Consider the following 17,068-nt stretch of genomic DNA (forward strand, 5'->3'; position numbering starts at 1 on the left):
GGGGGTTAGTGAGCACTAATTTCTTTTTTTTTTTGCTCCCGAAAATTTGCAATCGCGCCGGCCGATAATTGCTCAGTAGGGGGGGGGGGGGGGGGTAGTGAGCACTAATTTCTTTAGTCCCGCCCCCCCCCCCCCCAGGATCCGCCACTGAATATTCCCCACTTCTGTAAATATGAGCATTTTATAACCCGAAAATCAACCTAATTAATGCTCCCAGTTAAGATGGAAAGGTCAGCATTTGATGACCTGATAGTCAATATCCTGACCATTTTGTTTAAGCAAGCTTATATTGGAGGCAATATTCAGGGGTATGGTAAAGGTGTTCTCGGCTTGTTCTTGTTAGTCTCAATGAAATGTAAAAAAGTTGAACCTGAAATGAGTCGACTTGTTTCATTTCGAAGCAAACGAGAAGGGTCGGGGTATTTTTCTCTACCCTCAATCCAAGACGCGACGGTGAAATTATAATTCAGAAGTCTTCCCTAGTATTTGGGTTGTTTTAGGGATCCGGTAACTTTGTATCAGATTCTGAAACAAAATCCTGGATTTAGCTAATGCTGCAATGATAATTGTAAATTTTAAAGGCACACTGTTCTACTTGTAGCTACTTGCTCCCTCTGTATAGAAACTTCCCCAATCGGTGCCTGTTGGTCCCCTATGATCCTCTTTTTCCTTTTTTAAATGAGAGCTGAGTTGATGAGATAGCCACCTGTCACAGTGACCTCGCTGGCTCGCTTGGTGGTCTAATCCCTTCTGGCTGAAGTAGTAAAGCCTGCCTTTAAGGTCAGTCAGGAACTCCATGAATTTTACAAGCCGATCGCCTTTCTGATTATCAAGATATTTATGATTGGAAATCGAAACCAAATTTGCGTTTGTCAAACGGTTTTCATAACACTACAGTCTATTGGGGAAAACGAGTATGGTAAAACCGGTCACTCAAAGATTTTTGACACCCCGCCACTAAAGGACTTTATGCCAGAGCGCAGGCACGGATCCAGGATTTTTTTTTTTTTTTTTTTTTTTTTTTTTTTTGGGGGGGGGGGGGGGGCCAAATTTGCAGATCACGAACGAATTGGCGTGGGTCCAGGGGGTGGAGCCCCAGAAGCTCAGGGGGTATAGGCATTTAATTACGGTCAGATGAACATTATTTGATACCTTATTTATGACACTGGCAGGACACAAATTGGTGGGGGGTTCAGGGGGCAGAGCCCCCAGAAGCTCAGGGGTTTTATACATTAAATTACCGTCAGATGAGCATAATGTTGATACCTTGTTTGTGACACTGACAGGTCATGAATTGACGTGGGGTCCAAGGGGTTTGAAACCTTATTTGTGACACTGGCAGACACAAATTGGTTTGGGGTTCAGGGGGCGGAGCCCCGGAAGCTCAGGTGGGATAGGCATTTAATTACGGTCAGATGAGCATATTTTGAAACCTTATTTGTAACACTGGCAGGACACAAATTGGTGTGGGGTCCAGGGGTCGGAGCCCCAAGAAGTTCAGGGGTTTTATACATTGAATTACCCTCAGATGAGCATATTTTAATACCTTATATGTGACACTGACAGGTCACGAATTGGGGTACAGGGGGTTTTAGGCATTACATTACGGTCAGATGAGCCTCCAGGTGCCTGCCTTATAGGGCCTTAGGTGGAATCCAGGGGGCAGAGCCCCCGAAAGCTCAGATGAGCAAATGTTGACACATTATTTTGTGACAAAGGCAAGTCACTATTCTTTCTTTCTTTCTTTATGAATTTGCCATTTTCCAACAAACGCATAAAAAAGTATAATTTACTTAACATTGAGGAACATTTGTAAATCACCGGTATCGAATTAGAAATAAACCACGTTTGAATTATATTTGGGGGCATCTGTCACAAAAGGGGGAGGCAAGGACCCTCCCCTCCCCCCCCCCCCGAACTAAAACATGTTGGCGAAAATTTTTCAACTGATATCCACCTTCTTTTCTTTTCTTCTTCTTATTTTTTTCCTTCCCTTTCCTCTTTTCCGTCTTTCATTCCCTTTCCTTCCTTCTCTCTTATTTGTTGATGGGGGAGGGGGGGGGTAACAGCTGGGAGGCAACGCCCTTTTGCCCCCCCCCCCCCCCGATCTCCTTCTTTTCCCCCTTTTCTTTTCTTCTTCCTCTTCTTTCTTTCCCTTTCTCTCCTCTTTCCCTTCTTTTCCTTCTCTCTCTCTCCCCCTCTCTCTCTTTTTTGCGGGGGGGGGGGCAAGGCCCGCTCGGCCCCCCCCCTGGATCCCGCCTGCCAGAGCGTCAGCATGGGACTGTACAGCAATAGGTGACAACATGTGTCGTAACATCCGTTTTGGCAAATATTTTGTTGAGCATTGCGTACCGACTTGTAGGAAGCTCTCGGCTTTAGATCAATTATGATATCGAATGAAGCGGCAAAGCTGGAAATGGATGCACATGGAATAGTTTGAAATTCTCAATGTTATGAATCTCGGTATTGATTACGATCAATAGGTCCAAATTTTAAACAATGTGATTTTTTCTAGTTCTCAAAATCTCATCTAGTAAGCTACACATCTTCAAGATGGGCTTAAGTTACATGAAAACAGGAAGACTCTTTATTTTCTTAACATTTTTAATGATTTATGGATAAGAATCGGGTATCTTGTTTTCAAACGTTATTTTGTACATCTCCAAGCTGAAGTTTATGACCAATCGCAAAGACGTGGTTCGATAAATTGTATAAATAGGGAGTGAAAGTTTGGTGGAATTATCAGTTGCTTCTCTCACAATTCGAGAGCAGTCAAAAAAGCTGTAACCAGTTTTCTTCTCTGGAGTAGAACAAAGCAGTGGTGAGTATTTCTAATTCAAAGTTTGTTATTCTTTAAATAAATGTAATTGCTACACAGTCATGTACATTATCTGTGCTTCCACAGTACCCACTGAATACTTACTTCTTTATCTGTGTTACTTTTTCTCTACAGATTTCAACCATGAACCACATCAATGTATTAGCCGCCTTGGGTATTGTGCTGTACCTCGCAGTGCTTTCGAAAGGAGCACCCTGTAAGTTTAACTTTTTTCATAGCAATCTAAAACGTGCAGACACGTGAAGCTGCCGTATCCTATATGGTCATTATTATTAATTAATTTAGGCATGAGTGACTTAGAGCTATAGTCGGAGTGTTAAGTGATTATTTTCATAATAATGTATATAAATATATGAATGTATATTTTTAAACAATTTTACATTCAAGTTTGTTACAAACCTCTATAATTAGTTTTCATAATATTGTAAATTGCAAGACTTGTCAGTAGAGATGTCAAAACACTAAAATGTGCATATTAGCATGGTTTTTTGATGATATGAATTGTGTTTGATTAGCAAAATGAGATTGTAATTACACTTTGTCGATGCCTCATATCTTCTATAGAAAAAGTAACAAAACAGATCTCCTCTCCTGCCCACAGATTTAAACAAATGTACACGAGGAGTAAGCGGTACCGTTTGCGGCGATAACGGTATTACGTATGGTGATGCGTGCGACGCTGATGACGACGACGATGACACGAATGGAAACGGAGGGGTACAGGTTGCACACTCAGGACCATGCGGAGGAGGAAGTCAATCTCCTGCAGCTCCTCGTGCTCCTGCACCGCAAGCTCCAGTTGTACCATACGCTCCCGCTGTTCCTCGTGCTCCTCCTGCAAGTGCTCCCAGTGCTCCATATGCTCCTGCTGCTCCTTATGCTCCTCCTGCATCTGCTCCAAGTGTTCCATATGCTCCTGCTGCTCCTTATGCCCCTGTTGCTCCTTATGCTCCAGGAGGCGGTGCTAATGGTGATACCAGCGGAGAGACCGGTTATGGACAGTCGCCTTCTGTAGGATATGCTCCTGCGGCTCCTGCTGTTGGTTATGCTCCTGCCGCTCCTGCTGTAGGGTATGCTCCTGCGGCTCCCGCTGTTGGCTATGCTCCTGCTGCTCCTGCTGTTGGTTATGCTCCAGCTGGTACTGATGTCGGCTATGCTCCAGCGTCAGGCGATTCTGGCTATGATTACGTTTACGAAGATGACAGCGACAGCAGTGAAGAAGGATACGGCTACGAGTATTATGGTATGTTTGTAACAAGTCGGCATTTAGAGGTCGCTCTTGCAAAGTCAATCTTTAAAGACCATCAATATTAAACAAACATTCTTAATTCAATATGGAATCTTGTATAGGATTAGCTTTTATCATGATCCCATTTTCAGCCCATATGCACTACAAGCTCGATACCGATAATGGATTTAAGTAGGCCTACATGCCTACACGTATGAATATTCTTAAATTCTAATGAGATTACTTTTTATTTTTGCCTGAAATAAAAGATATTGTTCGGAGTAAGAGAAAATTTAACAATTGTGGATGTATTTCATGCAGGGAACGAAGCTGTCCCCGCAGGTCCTGTTGGCTTTGCTCCAGCTGCTCCAGGTGGAACTGCATACGCTCCAGGTGCAGGCGGAACTGGTGGGTGTGGTGGAACTGACAGCGGAGAAGGATGCGATGGTGCAGCAGGCCCAATTGGCTTTGCTCCAGTTCCAGCTGGACCTCCTTTCGCTCCATCTAGTCCAGGGTACGCACCAGGTGGACCTTCATACGCCCCAGTTCCAGAGGTAAGCGCTGATGGATGCGACGATTCTGGTAGCGGTGAAGGATGTGATGGTGATGAATCGGATGGCGAGGATAGCGGAAGTGTTGAAGGAAGTGACTCTGCTGCTCCTGGTGGTGCTGTCGCTCCAGGAGGTGCTGCTGCTCCCGCTCCAGGGGCTCCTCCTGCTCCAGGACTCCCATATGCCCCTCCAGTTCGTGCACCACTTCCAGCACCACCAGCACCTCGCGCTCCAAGTGCCCCAGTGAGGCCCTATGCCCCTGCTCCTGCTCCCCAAGCTCCGTCCGGACCTAGTGATTCTTCAGAGAAACAGGGTGACACCCCAGAGGCTCCAAGGGCTCCTTCCCCCGCCGCTCCATCCGCACCGAGGGCACCCGCTCCTCCTGCTCCACCAGCTGCACCTGCTGCACCTGCTGCCCCAGCTGCTCCAGCACCAAAAGCTCCTTCTGGAGGTTGTACAGTCGGTGATGTTGGATGCAGTGATGGTGGTGGTGATAATGGAGGAGAAGAATGCACTGAATCTGGATGTAAAGATGATGATGATAATAATGGTAGGGCACATCATAAACTACCAATCGCAATTAAAGTTTTTTTTAAATAAATCAACAGAAGAGACAAACGAGTGATCAGGATAGAAAACATACTACTAGCACCTTTAACATTATTACAATCATGGCCACCTTCCGCCAGCATATGATTCCTTTGCCAAGTAATTATATTATTGACTTTGCCACATGTTGTTTCACATTATAATTCTTTACCAAATCGATTTTTGTATTTGCTCCTTCCCCTTTCATGTTATATTATTAAGCTATTTGTTTCGTTTGATGCCCTCTCTAATAGTGAATAGCTTTGTTTGTTAATGCAGTGCCTCTTTCCTAGGATTTACATTTTCGTACAGAGTCTTGCGTAATTACATCAAGCCCGGGCCTATCCTAAAAAAACTAAATGCTCTATATCACCATGTCATGTATGAATATCATTAACTTGTTTCATTTATCAACGATCTTGTTTCTGTCTGATTCACTTCACAGTTGCAGCTCTTCAAGAATGGATTGGATCCCCATGAAGACACATGGACCCATAAGGACTTAGTTGTAAAGATTTTGTCGTGAACATGTTGAAAGCAGGACCCGAACAGAAATTCTCACGCTTAAAAAAAAGATACAGTAAACAATGTCTTTCGCGTGTTGAGTTAATGAAGCTCGCCGGTTAATCAAGAGAAGAAATACTATTTAACTGTATACCATATTTATTTCTTATTTAAATACTGTAACTGTTTGTATTTATGTACCCACACCTAATGATATACTTAGGTTTTGGGTATTCGATCGTAACAATTTAACTTATTCCATTAATATTGTGTTTGTCAATTAATGATATTTTATTTTTAACTTTTAAGCCAAAACGTAACTACCTGTTTATTTATTTAATTTTTGTATTAGCATCACTGAGTTATTGATTTAAAAAATTGTCTTCAATTGCGAAGTATCACAATATTATCATGCTTTTATCTCATTTATCACTCTTTTTAATAATGGTCATGTGTTTATTTGAATATTTCAATATGATATATGAATAAAATTTGAGAATGTGAATTTTGTTTCTTCCTTTTTCATAATTTAGTAGAAAATGGTACTTCAAATACATTATAGTGACCACATGTTAAGAGTAATAAGTGAATGGGCTCTTGCCGTAAATAATAATATCGAATTGAATGGGACCAAGTTGAGGGAAAGAGAGTGTGAGAGATAAGGAGAAAAGGTAGATAGAGACAAAGAGGCACATACATGTATAAAGTTAGAGAGAGGGAGAGAAAAAAAATAGAAAAGTTGGAGAGATAGAGAATGAGAAAAGATGCATGTAGAGAATGAGAGAGAAAAGGAAAAAGAAAAGTTATATAGAGAAATAGAAGGAATAAAGTAACATTATAGGGAGAGAATGGGGAGAAAGAGAAAGTATAAAGAAAATTATAAGAAACGAAGTAATGTGATGTGGCAAGAATGGGAGATGAATGAGACACAAGGAAAATCTGAGATGGGCAAAAGGGATATAGAAAGAGACGGAAGAATGTAAAGATGGGACAATTTACAATATGAGATGGAGTGTGTACTGAAGTTTAGGACAAGGATAGCTGGTATTCAAGCTGACTGCAAAATTATCCAGAGGAAGTCACGAGAGAGAGAGAGAGAGAGAGAGAGAGAGAGAGAGAGAGAGAGAGAGAGAGAGAGAGAGAGAAGGCATATGTAACTGGTTTGTTCATTCTAGTCAATGTCATTAGATATTGCCAATGATCCTGGTCACAGTCACATCAATTGATGATTTATTTTGACCAAGATATTGTTCGGATACTTTGGTCAGAATATTTACGGGAAAAAGTCACACTAATTATTGAGGTACACAATTCTACCAAATGAATGATACCGGTGACAAAAGGCCAATCTCTTTTTAGGTGTGTAAATTTCGATTTTAATCTACCAGTTGCCAACTTTTCTGAGTCTTAAAACTAACACAGATTCATCACTAATAAGAATAATAATAATAATAATAATATTCCGCTTATATAGCGCTCAATACAATGGTTATGGAATGGAATGATAATATTAATAATTTGGTCTTATTTTAATACGCAGGGTGGTTTCCAGTATTGATACTGCTCATTGCAAGAGCCCTGCTATATACCTTCACCCAGTATTTTGGAGTTCCCATTTAAATACATTTGGGTGATTAAGAAGAACAAATGTGGATAACAACTCTTTGTCCTCAGATAAAAGCCCCGATTAATGTTTGAACCCAAGAAGCCTCGCATGAAAGCCAAGAGACTTCATCGATATTCCAATATAAACATGCTCACAGGATATGATAAAACCAGGTATCTTCACATTTAAACAACTTTATTCGACCTCAAATACATGAGAGATACGTATGTCATTGTTAGGACTAGCGCAAAGAAAAAATTCAAAGCTGAGACATAGTGTGACCCAATGGTGGCCCAGGATACAATTTGACTCTCTTTTTCTCCATCATAAATTTTATAAAACTAAAATTACAGTATAGTTACGCTTCTTACAAGGGGGAGGCAAAATTGATTACCCTTCAGATATGACAAAGCATCGTGATAATGATATCATCGTCTTACAATTTTTTGTAGAGGCAGTTTATTTTAATATATCAAAACGTCTTAAAATACTATTAACTCCTGCATGGTCACTTGTAATCAAGACCTCTGACAAACGTGTCCACCAGCTCTACTCTTCTCTTTTCTCTAGTTACCAAAAAGAGTAACTATTCATAAGGACTACTATTCATAATCGAAGAAAAGGGTCGCTATTCCAAAATCGGGGTAGTTATTCATAGGGGCCTCTAATAACAATACGAGAAGAGGGTCGCTATTCACCCTCTTCTCGTATTATGAATAGCGAGCCCGATTTCGTATTATGAATAGCGGTCCTTAAGAGTAGTGATCTCCAATATAAATTCTGAATAGTGACCCCTGTCTGTTTTATGAACAACGGTCCTTTACGTGTATAAAGTACCACGTTATGAATAGCGGTCCTTTTGACTTATGAATTGCGAGGTTACCCCACAAAAAAGCTGTACTCTGGTAAAATAGTAGTAGTTCCCCGGCTAGTACTCGAACCGTAGACTTTTCCACATAAGCTTTAATCATCTTTATAGAACGGCAAATTCCTTGATTATTTGGATTGTTTAAAATTTGACAACGGTTTTGAAGGAATATATTATAATAATCAAAGAGTAATAAAACATGATTGGCATATTGATATCAGTGACTAGTCTGGAGGGGGTAAGGAGCAATCGGCAGGACACTTACATGTGTCGAACTAACGAAGAATTCATATTTTCTTTAAGGATATTAAATGAGGCACCTTAGCAAATACAAACGTTTCTTACCAATCATTAATTTACCAACTCAGACATGCGTGGTCTTTCCATCCTGATTATTGGACTCATATTGAAGTTGTTCTATGATCTTATACATTATGTTCATAACCAAATATCAACAATAGAAAATTATTTCCTGTATTGTCAAAGCCATATTGAATCCAATTTGTAGCAGCAGTCTTTTTGAACGACTGGGTTTCTCACACTTTCTCTTTTCACTATCTGAAATTGTTAATGCATGATTCACGGATCATGATTATATGTCATTACGATTTTTTTTTAAAAGCTTTGTGCACATTTTAAAAACGGAAATTTTTTGTAATTATTGAGTGAATTACCAACAAACTTTGGTTTCCTTTTCCAGTGACACCCCGCACGAGATAGATTCCCCCTCTTTAAAGATTTATTGTAAGGCATGAGAGTGTAATGTGTATCTAGAAATTAGTAATTAGGGGATAGAAATTGTCCACTCGGGGAGGGGTGCGTAACTTAAGAGGGCAACTCTACGTACATGTTGAAACAATATTGTCCCCTTGGCCTTCATGGGGGTGCACTCCGGATCCATCTTAATAAACTGGGTATACTAAATAGCTCATGAGTAATATCACACTACTTGTTTGTATGTTATATCGTATAGACAAATAAACATTGATCCAACGATCACTTTCTTTCTTTATTTCTCATTAAAAATAAAGTTTGAAAGTAGCAGGTAGTTTATTTTCCTTCCAACACTCTTCAAAAATAATAGTGAAACATAGAGAGCTTATGTCTTTCTTTGTTCTTCCATTGATAAAATGGTTAGTTTTGATTTGTATAAATGTGTTTGAGCATGAAGTAACTTCATAGTGTTGGAGTATCCTTCATCTTGATAGTAATTTCTTTTCTTTTTCCAAACTAAGAAATTATTTTAATCACTGGATTTAGATTAATCCAAAATAACAATTCAATCTTAGAGTGCAAACGGAAGGATAGCAAGCAACGTTTGGTCTCTGCTTGTTTTTAACTAACAGTGCTAAACGATGTCTTGATGATATGACTATTGATTACATTCGATAAATAATCAAATGCTAAGATAAATAATCCTACTTAATAGTTGAAGTGCTTCCTGTTGTCCGGTTACTGTTTCACTAAAGCAGGAAAACATGAGATTCTGTTAATTGCTGGCAGTGATGGGCATCACCGCCTATTATGCCTCAATATATATTAAATTGGTTGGAAAGGATTAATAAAGGATTAGGGGATCTTTCTTCAATCACCCCCTTCATTTTTGGAGAACAGGATGGGTCGAGAGAGGTGTATAAATACGGACTGATTCGGACCAGTTTCATCAGTTGCTCATCTGAGCTCAACACAGAATTACAACAGCAAAAGAATTCACTTACACTCGAACCAGCAAAGGGTAAATATTCATGTTTGTTCTTCTTCGCACTCTTCATATTATATTCTTAGTGCATTAAGTTTGTCAGCAAAGAAGAATATCTCAGAAGTTGACAATCAAACAAAATGTAATGTTTTAAAGTGTACTTGTGAATCATTTTGAAAAATTGATTTGCATTTATCTATATAAGAAAACGTGTTAGTATGCAAATATGGTAATTATTACTTTTAGAGCGAACCGAAACGATATTTTATATATCATTGCTTTATCATATTTCCTTCTCTCCCTGCACCAGATATTAAACCGAGAAAAGTAATTATGTTTGTCCTTAATTGCAGAGTTGCAACCATGCCTAATCGTTCTTTGAATATCTCTTGAGTACATGCCAGAGAAACACTCATTAAAAGTAAACAAATAGTTTTTGCATCTAATTTCGACAGTAAACTACTCTTCAGATGTGTACGGGAGGCACTTGTCCATCGCTTCATAGTTTAAGTCCGTTATTATTTATTGATTCATTCGCTTTATCTCATTTTTTTCTTTCTCCTCAGATTTCCAAAATGTTACACGCAAAGTTATTGGCCGCTTTGGGTATGGTGTTGTGTCTACTTGTGCTTTCAAATGCAGCACCGTGTAAGTGAAACACTTTTCATCATTGATTTGACTCTTTAAGACATCGATTTCATTCTAATTGATGTTCATACTTCAATGCACGCAGTACCACCAATGATTGATGTTCATACTTCAATGCACGCAGTACCACCAATGGCTAGCCAGTTTCAACAATTTCATAAGATCGTAAATTGTACACTTGCATTTGATATATTGTTCAGTCATTAAAACATGTTTCCAACATTGATTATATTTAAAGTGTAATAAAAATCTGATATTCAAATATTTCTTCTACTTTTACCTACCATTAGATTTCCGACATCGTTTTCGTTCCAAGGTAATAACTGACAAAAATCCCTATATTTTCCATACTACAGATTCAAACAAATGTACACGAGGAGTAAGCGGTATTGTATGCGGCGATAACGGTGTTACCTACGACGATGCGTGCGATGTTGATGACGACGATGATGATACGAATGGAAATGGAGGGGTACAGGTTGCTCATTCAGGATCATGCACTAGAGGAAGTCACTCTCCTGCGGCTCCTCGTGCTCCTGCACCACACGCTCCAGCGGCACCGTATGCTCCAATCGCCCCGTACGCACCCCATGCTCCTGCAGGAGGTGTCCATGCTGGCACTAGTGGAGAAACTGGATATGGACATGCTCCTTCTCCAGGCGTTGTCGGTTATGCTCCTCCTCCCTACGCTCCAGGAGCTCCATATGCTCCTCATGCTCCAGCATCAGGAGTTCCCAGTGGTACAAGTGGAGAGACTGGCTATGCTCCTGAAGGTCCAGCTGTTGGCTATGCTCCTGGAGGACGTGCTCCCTACGCTCCAGTGGCTCCATATGCTCCTAATGCTCCAGCAGCAGGAGTTCACAGTGGTACAAGTGGAGAGACGGGCTATGCTCATGTAGGTCCAGCTGTTGGCTATGCTCCTGGAGGACCTGCTCCCTACGCTCCAGGGGCTCCGTATGCTCCTTATGCTCCAGCAGCAGGAGTTCATAGTGATACAAGTGGAGAGACGGGCTATGGCCCTGTAGGTCCAGCTGTTGGTTATGCTCCTGCTGCTTCCGGTGTTGGTTATGCTCCCGAAGAGGGCGCATTAGGCTACGACTTTGACGGAGACGACAGCGATAGTGGGGAGGATTATCATGGTAATTTTCTTTTCTTTTCTTTTTTAATCGCTCATCTTCTGATTATTGATATTTCTGTTTCTATGTCTTACTATTATAAGGTAAGAGACATGCAGACGAACGTATTATGTAATTTTTGTTAAAGATATTAGTTAATAATATTCGAACATTATCTGAGGACACTGGAGCCCAGCCTTTGATTATTTATATTTATATATTTGCTTATATGTATAATGTATTGTTAAATGTATTTTTATACGAGAAATGGAAATAAAATGAACTTGAAATTGAACTTGAACATGACGTTCTTCTTTAGCATGGTCTAACCCCTCCCCCCTAATCACACTCGCACACAGCAAACACACACCTCTTCCCCAACAAACAAACTGGAAACTATAATTTTCTTGTTTGTTTATTTTATTATTTAGGACAAGAGGCTGCCCCCGGTGCTCCTGTAGGATACGCCCCAGCAGCTCCGGTCGGATATGCCCCAGCAGCTGCTGGAGGATACGCCCCTGCCACACCTGTCGGGTATGCTCCAGCAGCTCCTGGTGGCTATGCTCCTTCTGACACTGGTCTCGGATGTGGTGGATCTGACAGTGAAGAGGGTGGTGACGACAGCAGTGATGAAGATGGCTGCGGTCTAGCTGCCCCACCAGGAGGTGGAGCTCCAGGAGCCGCTGCCCCTGCACCAGGTTATCCTCACGCGCCTCCTGCACCTCGTGCTCCATATGCCCCACATGCTCCCATCCCAGGTGCTCCTTCATACGCTCCCGGTGCTCCGTTTGCACCATATGCTCCAGGCCCCAATCATGATGCATCGTCTGCGATGGACGAAGAAGAGCAAAATGATCAAGGTGATGAAGAAGATAACGAAGACGAAGAAGACCAGGATCAAGAAGATAAAGACGAAGAAGATCAGGATGAAGAAGATAAAGATGAGGAAGACCAGGATAAAGAAGATAAAGACGAAGAAGACAAAGATGAAGAAGATAAAGACAAAGAAGACAAAGATGCAGAAGAGGAGGAAGAAGAAGACAACGCAGACGAAGAGGAAGATGCAGACAAGGATGAGGAGGATAAGAAAGATGAGGAAGACAATGGCGATAAGGAAGACAACAGTGATAATGAGGAGGGTTGCAGTGGAGCCGATTGCGCAAAGGAAGAGGGGAACACAAGGCCCAATGGTAACTATTCCAAAAGCAATATTAGTATCAAATAAAGCATAATTAGTACCTGCATGGTTACTGTATGACATAATATAATAAGGGATCTCAGGGCAGCAGTTTATAATCATTGATAGGAACCTCGGTGCTGTAAATAGTTTGATAGCTCACAGCCAACCGAAAGGAAAAATTGCGTCATAATAATTATTACTGGTTTATTCATGGTTCCTGCCGTAACCAAAGTAAACCCAATGGAACCGAGTGGTCCGTGCAATAATATCTATGAGGAAAAGAAGAAAGAATCATTGGTCGGGGGGGGGGGTTAATGGAACACTCATGAAACCGAAAATCTTTCTTTCGATTTTCGTGTTCTCCAGCAGGCACAGCCAGATTGGCAAATCCTATCTGCACCGATTGCCCAATCCACACATCTCGAGCGCAGCGTGTATGCGGCACTAACAATCGAACCTACAAAACCCTATGTCATCTAAAGTTGGCAGCATGCAGAACGTATGACTCAAGTCTTAAACTAGCAAAGATCGGCAGTTGCATTTGTAAGTTATAGGACATTTAGACCAATTAAACAAATGTGTATCAATCTTAATCATGAAGAAATCAGACACTTTAAGTCATTTATATACCAACAACAAAAAATCTACAATAATTACCCTTTATGTAAAATACCTTGTTATCTGTAAATACCGTAGAAAAAATGACAAAGTTTTAATCCTTAGAAGTTATGTCAACAGGGTTAATCGGAAAAAAAATATGAGTACCGGCAGTTTATTGACAGCTTGGAAAAGGTCTCAGCCACAATGCCTTCTTGGCATGCTTGCATCAGAAAACCCATACGGCCAATATCTTAACACAGATATGAACACGAGGGGAAGATCACGTCCGTTCATAAGTTACAAAAAACTGGCACTACAATTTGTCAATTAATTATTTGTTCGTACTTTGAATATTCAACCAACGTTTGTTTGTAATTTAACTTTCTGTTGTCGGCCTAATTTATTTATCTTGTCTTTTTAGTTCCTATTAGAGCTTCAAATTATCTATACAAATTTTTGGCTAAAAATATGAAAGATATTTGATTTCCTGCCGTATTGGTTAATTAATGTAACTGCAGGCGGCCTCATTTTACCCCTATTTCCCTCTTCCTTGCGAGACTCGACCTCTTTTATCCGCTAGTTGGCTGAAAACTAGTACGTGCATGGATTATTTTAGAGGAAGTTTGTATTTATGAATTGATGCTATCGGGATTCACACCCACAGATGATTAGCCGATGACAGATACTAGTACTAGTACGTGATCCTCTAATGCGGATCACATTTCGTTCCAACTTATTTCTGCACAGCGCCATCTACATTCGGAATGACGGACAGCTATGTTTGTAACAATGCAAGATGGCGATGATGAAATATTACTACCATTTCGACCACTTTATGTTAATATTCTATAATTGTAATTTAATGACAAAATATGCTCCCTATTCCAGTAGATTAAACAAACGTATTAATGTTCATTTTCTTACTAAGAACAAAACCAACGAGAAAAGCTACATGTAACTTCATTTCGAATAAGATAAGCTTAATACAGTTTAAAACATTTTCCCCTTTGTACTCTCTTTCTCTCTCTTTAATCCTTACAGCTTCGCTGAAGAAAGTCAACTTGTTTAACGAGTAACAGTGCTAAACGTCCTATGCTAATGATCTGTGACATTAACATGACTAGCGATAAACCTAGCTATACTGAAGGCTACGTGCATCTGACGTCTTAACATGTGCTTTGGAGAAAACATCTACCCTTAGGTCGGGCACTGGTGCAACTCGAGAGTGAATGTTGGCATCTATATTTATTTACCCTATTATCCCTTTATTTATTTTTGTCTTTAGTTTGTTAACATTACTTAGGATATAAATCAATTATTTATAGTGACACTGTTGAGAGACTAAGTGAAGAATTACAAACTTGTTAGTTTCATACTATTCTCAAAGGCTGCTGTTATAAAGACCTCACCGTCTTTTTTATTATAATCAAGTATGATGTTCAATTTTTATTTATTTTGGTATTTGTATTGTGATATCAGTTGGTTAAAAATCTTGTTGTTATTAAGGAATTGGGAACAAATGTTACGGTTCATATCGATCATGTATATGCTATTGTGTAACATTTGAAACTCCTGAATGTGGGTGGTTTTGACTGCTCAAACGCAGACATGAAAGGTAATTACATTAGGACGCTCAATACAGTGTATATCATCCATCGGTAAATGTATTGTCAAAACTCTCCATTATCCTATTGTACTTTTTTTGTGAAAGTTCTCATTTAATCGAATTTCATTGTGGCATTATATTCATGGAGTACTGACCTGTTTGTCCTATTATTTATTAATATACATATTTTATTGTTAAGAGTCAATATTTATGATTTTTTTTCCCCGATCAGTTAGTTTAAATGTCATTTTGTTTTATTATTATTCTTTTATTTCGAAAAAGTGATTAAACGAAATAATAAAACGGATATAAACTTTAGCGCCTTTTTTGTAGAGTGCTGTTGGTTGAATTGGAATTGAGGTGCAGGACAAAAGTGCAAGAAATATGTATGTTTGTGAATAAGACTACCAGGTGAAAATAATTTGTATGTGCTTGTTCCTGCGTCAATACTACTACTAATTTTACCACTACTACTACAACTACAACAACAACAAATATTACTTCTACATATCTTACATTCCGTTTTATTCTCTCTCTCTTTCCTCCCTGTCTCTGTCTGTCTGTCTGTCTCTCCATCTCTCTCTCTCTTTCACTCCCCTCACTATACCAATATATCCAGTGGCGTAGACAGGTTCGTACACCTGGGGGGGATGACTCAGTGGCGGATCTAGCTTTTTTGCTAAGGGGGGGGGGGGGTTGACCTAAATAATGACGATGACGATGCGGAGCATCGTCCACGAGCCGCGAAGCGGCGAGCCGATTTTTTTTTTGGGGTGTTTATTTGAACCCCGTAAGTGATGTTTTCCTGGCATCTATTAACACAATGGAGACCATAAAAAGCAGTGCATGATAACGTCTTTTCAAATCAAGTAACAGTTAAATACACAGTTATATCCAGAGTTATCATGTGTTTGGTTAAGTTACCAGATGAGTTGAATATCTCACAATATTTGCACTTGAAAGGGTTTCTCTCCAGCGTGTGTTCTTTTTTCTTTCTTTTTTTCTTTTTTTTTTTCTTTTTTTTTTTCCTTTTTTTTGTTTTTTTGTTTTTTTTGGGCCGCCCAAGGGGGGGTTTAAACCCCCTAAACCCCCCCCCCCGTAGATCCGCGCCTGTTTAATCTTGTGGTTATCTTGTGGTTTCTAAACCACAAGATAACCACAAAATACTTGTAAGATTTTCTTTTTTTTTACCGTCTGAATTAGCTTTCACCGTGTGAATGCGGCTAATAACAATAAACACAATTACAATAATGATGAGGATTATTATTATCATCATCATAATTATTATTATAATTAATATTATAATTGTTATCATTATTATTATTACTATTATTATCATCATTATGACTTATTTAGTAAGCAAATATCATTCCCCAAAACCTGGGGGGGGATGATTGTACATGCCATCCCCCCCACCTTGTGAGGTGGGGGGGATGCATCCCCCTCATCCCCCCCCCCCGTTGTCTACGCCCCTGAATATATCTCTATATCTCTCTATTCCTCTCGTCACAATGCCTCTCCTTTGACATGCCACTCCCGCATTATTTACTATCATCAAAGCAACCCATTCACAACAACGTTCTGTGCTCAAAGACAAGAATTATTTAGAATCAGAGATAACTTATTATGGTATACATAATGTATTTTATACATGAAATATCACATATAAAAACAAGAGTTAAATAGCAACGAAAATACGTAGCAAAAAAAATTGAAATCAGTACACTTTCATCAGAAAATTTGATAATTTAAAGTACCATAACACAATAGAACAGTAGATATGCAGGAAAAGATGTATATACATAGCAATATCACCTGTTTAGCAAGAGTAAATATGAATGATTAAAATTATATAAAGCTTCAGTTTACCTCAACGTCATAAGCTTGCTTTTGCACTCACACACGCGAAAAGTATCGTTACATATTCTTACGATGTAATTGGTATCCAACGTCAATATGCACTTAACTTCTGTAAACATGGTGAAGTCCACAATAAGTTGTCTTGATCGGATCGTCCATCACAAAAATCACTTCAT

The 17,068-nt window shown here is 39.6% G+C and overlaps 2 protein-coding genes across 2 annotated transcripts; both read left to right on the forward strand.

Moving 5' to 3' along the window:
- Window positions 1–2,275: 2,275 nt before the first annotated feature.
- On the forward strand, window positions 2,276–6,215 carry LOC100891540 (vegetative cell wall protein gp1). Its single transcript, XM_003727600.3, has 5 exons — window positions 2,276–2,821; window positions 2,954–3,035; window positions 3,441–4,082; window positions 4,389–5,168; window positions 5,652–6,215. Exons 2-5 carry the CDS (start codon window positions 2,963–2,965, stop codon window positions 5,684–5,686), a joined length of 1,530 nt encoding a protein of 509 aa, XP_003727648.2. The 5' UTR covers window positions 2,276–2,821; window positions 2,954–2,962; the 3' UTR covers window positions 5,687–6,215.
- Window positions 6,216–9,809: 3,594 nt separating this feature from the next.
- On the forward strand, window positions 9,810–15,337 carry LOC584432 (spidroin-2). The gene is made up of 5 exons (XM_030973646.1): window positions 9,810–9,919; window positions 10,450–10,531; window positions 10,888–11,670; window positions 12,078–12,836; window positions 14,468–15,337. The coding sequence occupies exons 2-5, from the start codon at window positions 10,459–10,461 to the stop codon at window positions 14,500–14,502; spliced, it is 1,650 nt and encodes a 549-aa protein (XP_030829506.1). The 5' UTR covers window positions 9,810–9,919; window positions 10,450–10,458; the 3' UTR covers window positions 14,503–15,337.
- Window positions 15,338–17,068: the final 1,731 nt, after the last annotated feature.

Source organism: Strongylocentrotus purpuratus, unplaced genomic scaffold (genome assembly GCF_000002235.5).
Source record: "Strongylocentrotus purpuratus isolate Spur 01 unplaced genomic scaffold, Spur_5.0 spur5_scaffold_6, whole genome shotgun sequence".
Classification (NCBI taxonomy): Eukaryota; Metazoa; Echinodermata; class Echinoidea; order Camarodonta; family Strongylocentrotidae; genus Strongylocentrotus; species Strongylocentrotus purpuratus.

Coding starts and splice junctions, on each gene's coding strand:
- LOC100891540 (XM_003727600.3), top strand. CDS start 2,963: ATGAACCACATCAATGTATTAGCCGCCTTGGGTATTGTGCTGTACCTC. Junction 3,036..3,440: donor GCTTTCGAAAGGAGCACCCT/GTAAGTTTAACT, acceptor TCCTGCCCACAG/ATTTAAACAAATGTACACGA. Junction 5,169..5,651: donor AGATGATGATGATAATAATG/GTAGGGCACATC, acceptor TTCACTTCACAG/TTGCAGCTCTTCAAGAATGG.
- LOC584432 (XM_030973646.1), top strand. CDS start 10,459: ATGTTACACGCAAAGTTATTGGCCGCTTTGGGTATGGTGTTGTGTCTA. Junction 10,532..10,887: donor GCTTTCAAATGCAGCACCGT/GTAAGTGAAACA, acceptor TCCATACTACAG/ATTCAAACAAATGTACACGA. Junction 11,671..12,077: donor TAGTGGGGAGGATTATCATG/GTAATTTTCTTT, acceptor TTTATTATTTAG/GACAAGAGGCTGCCCCCGGT.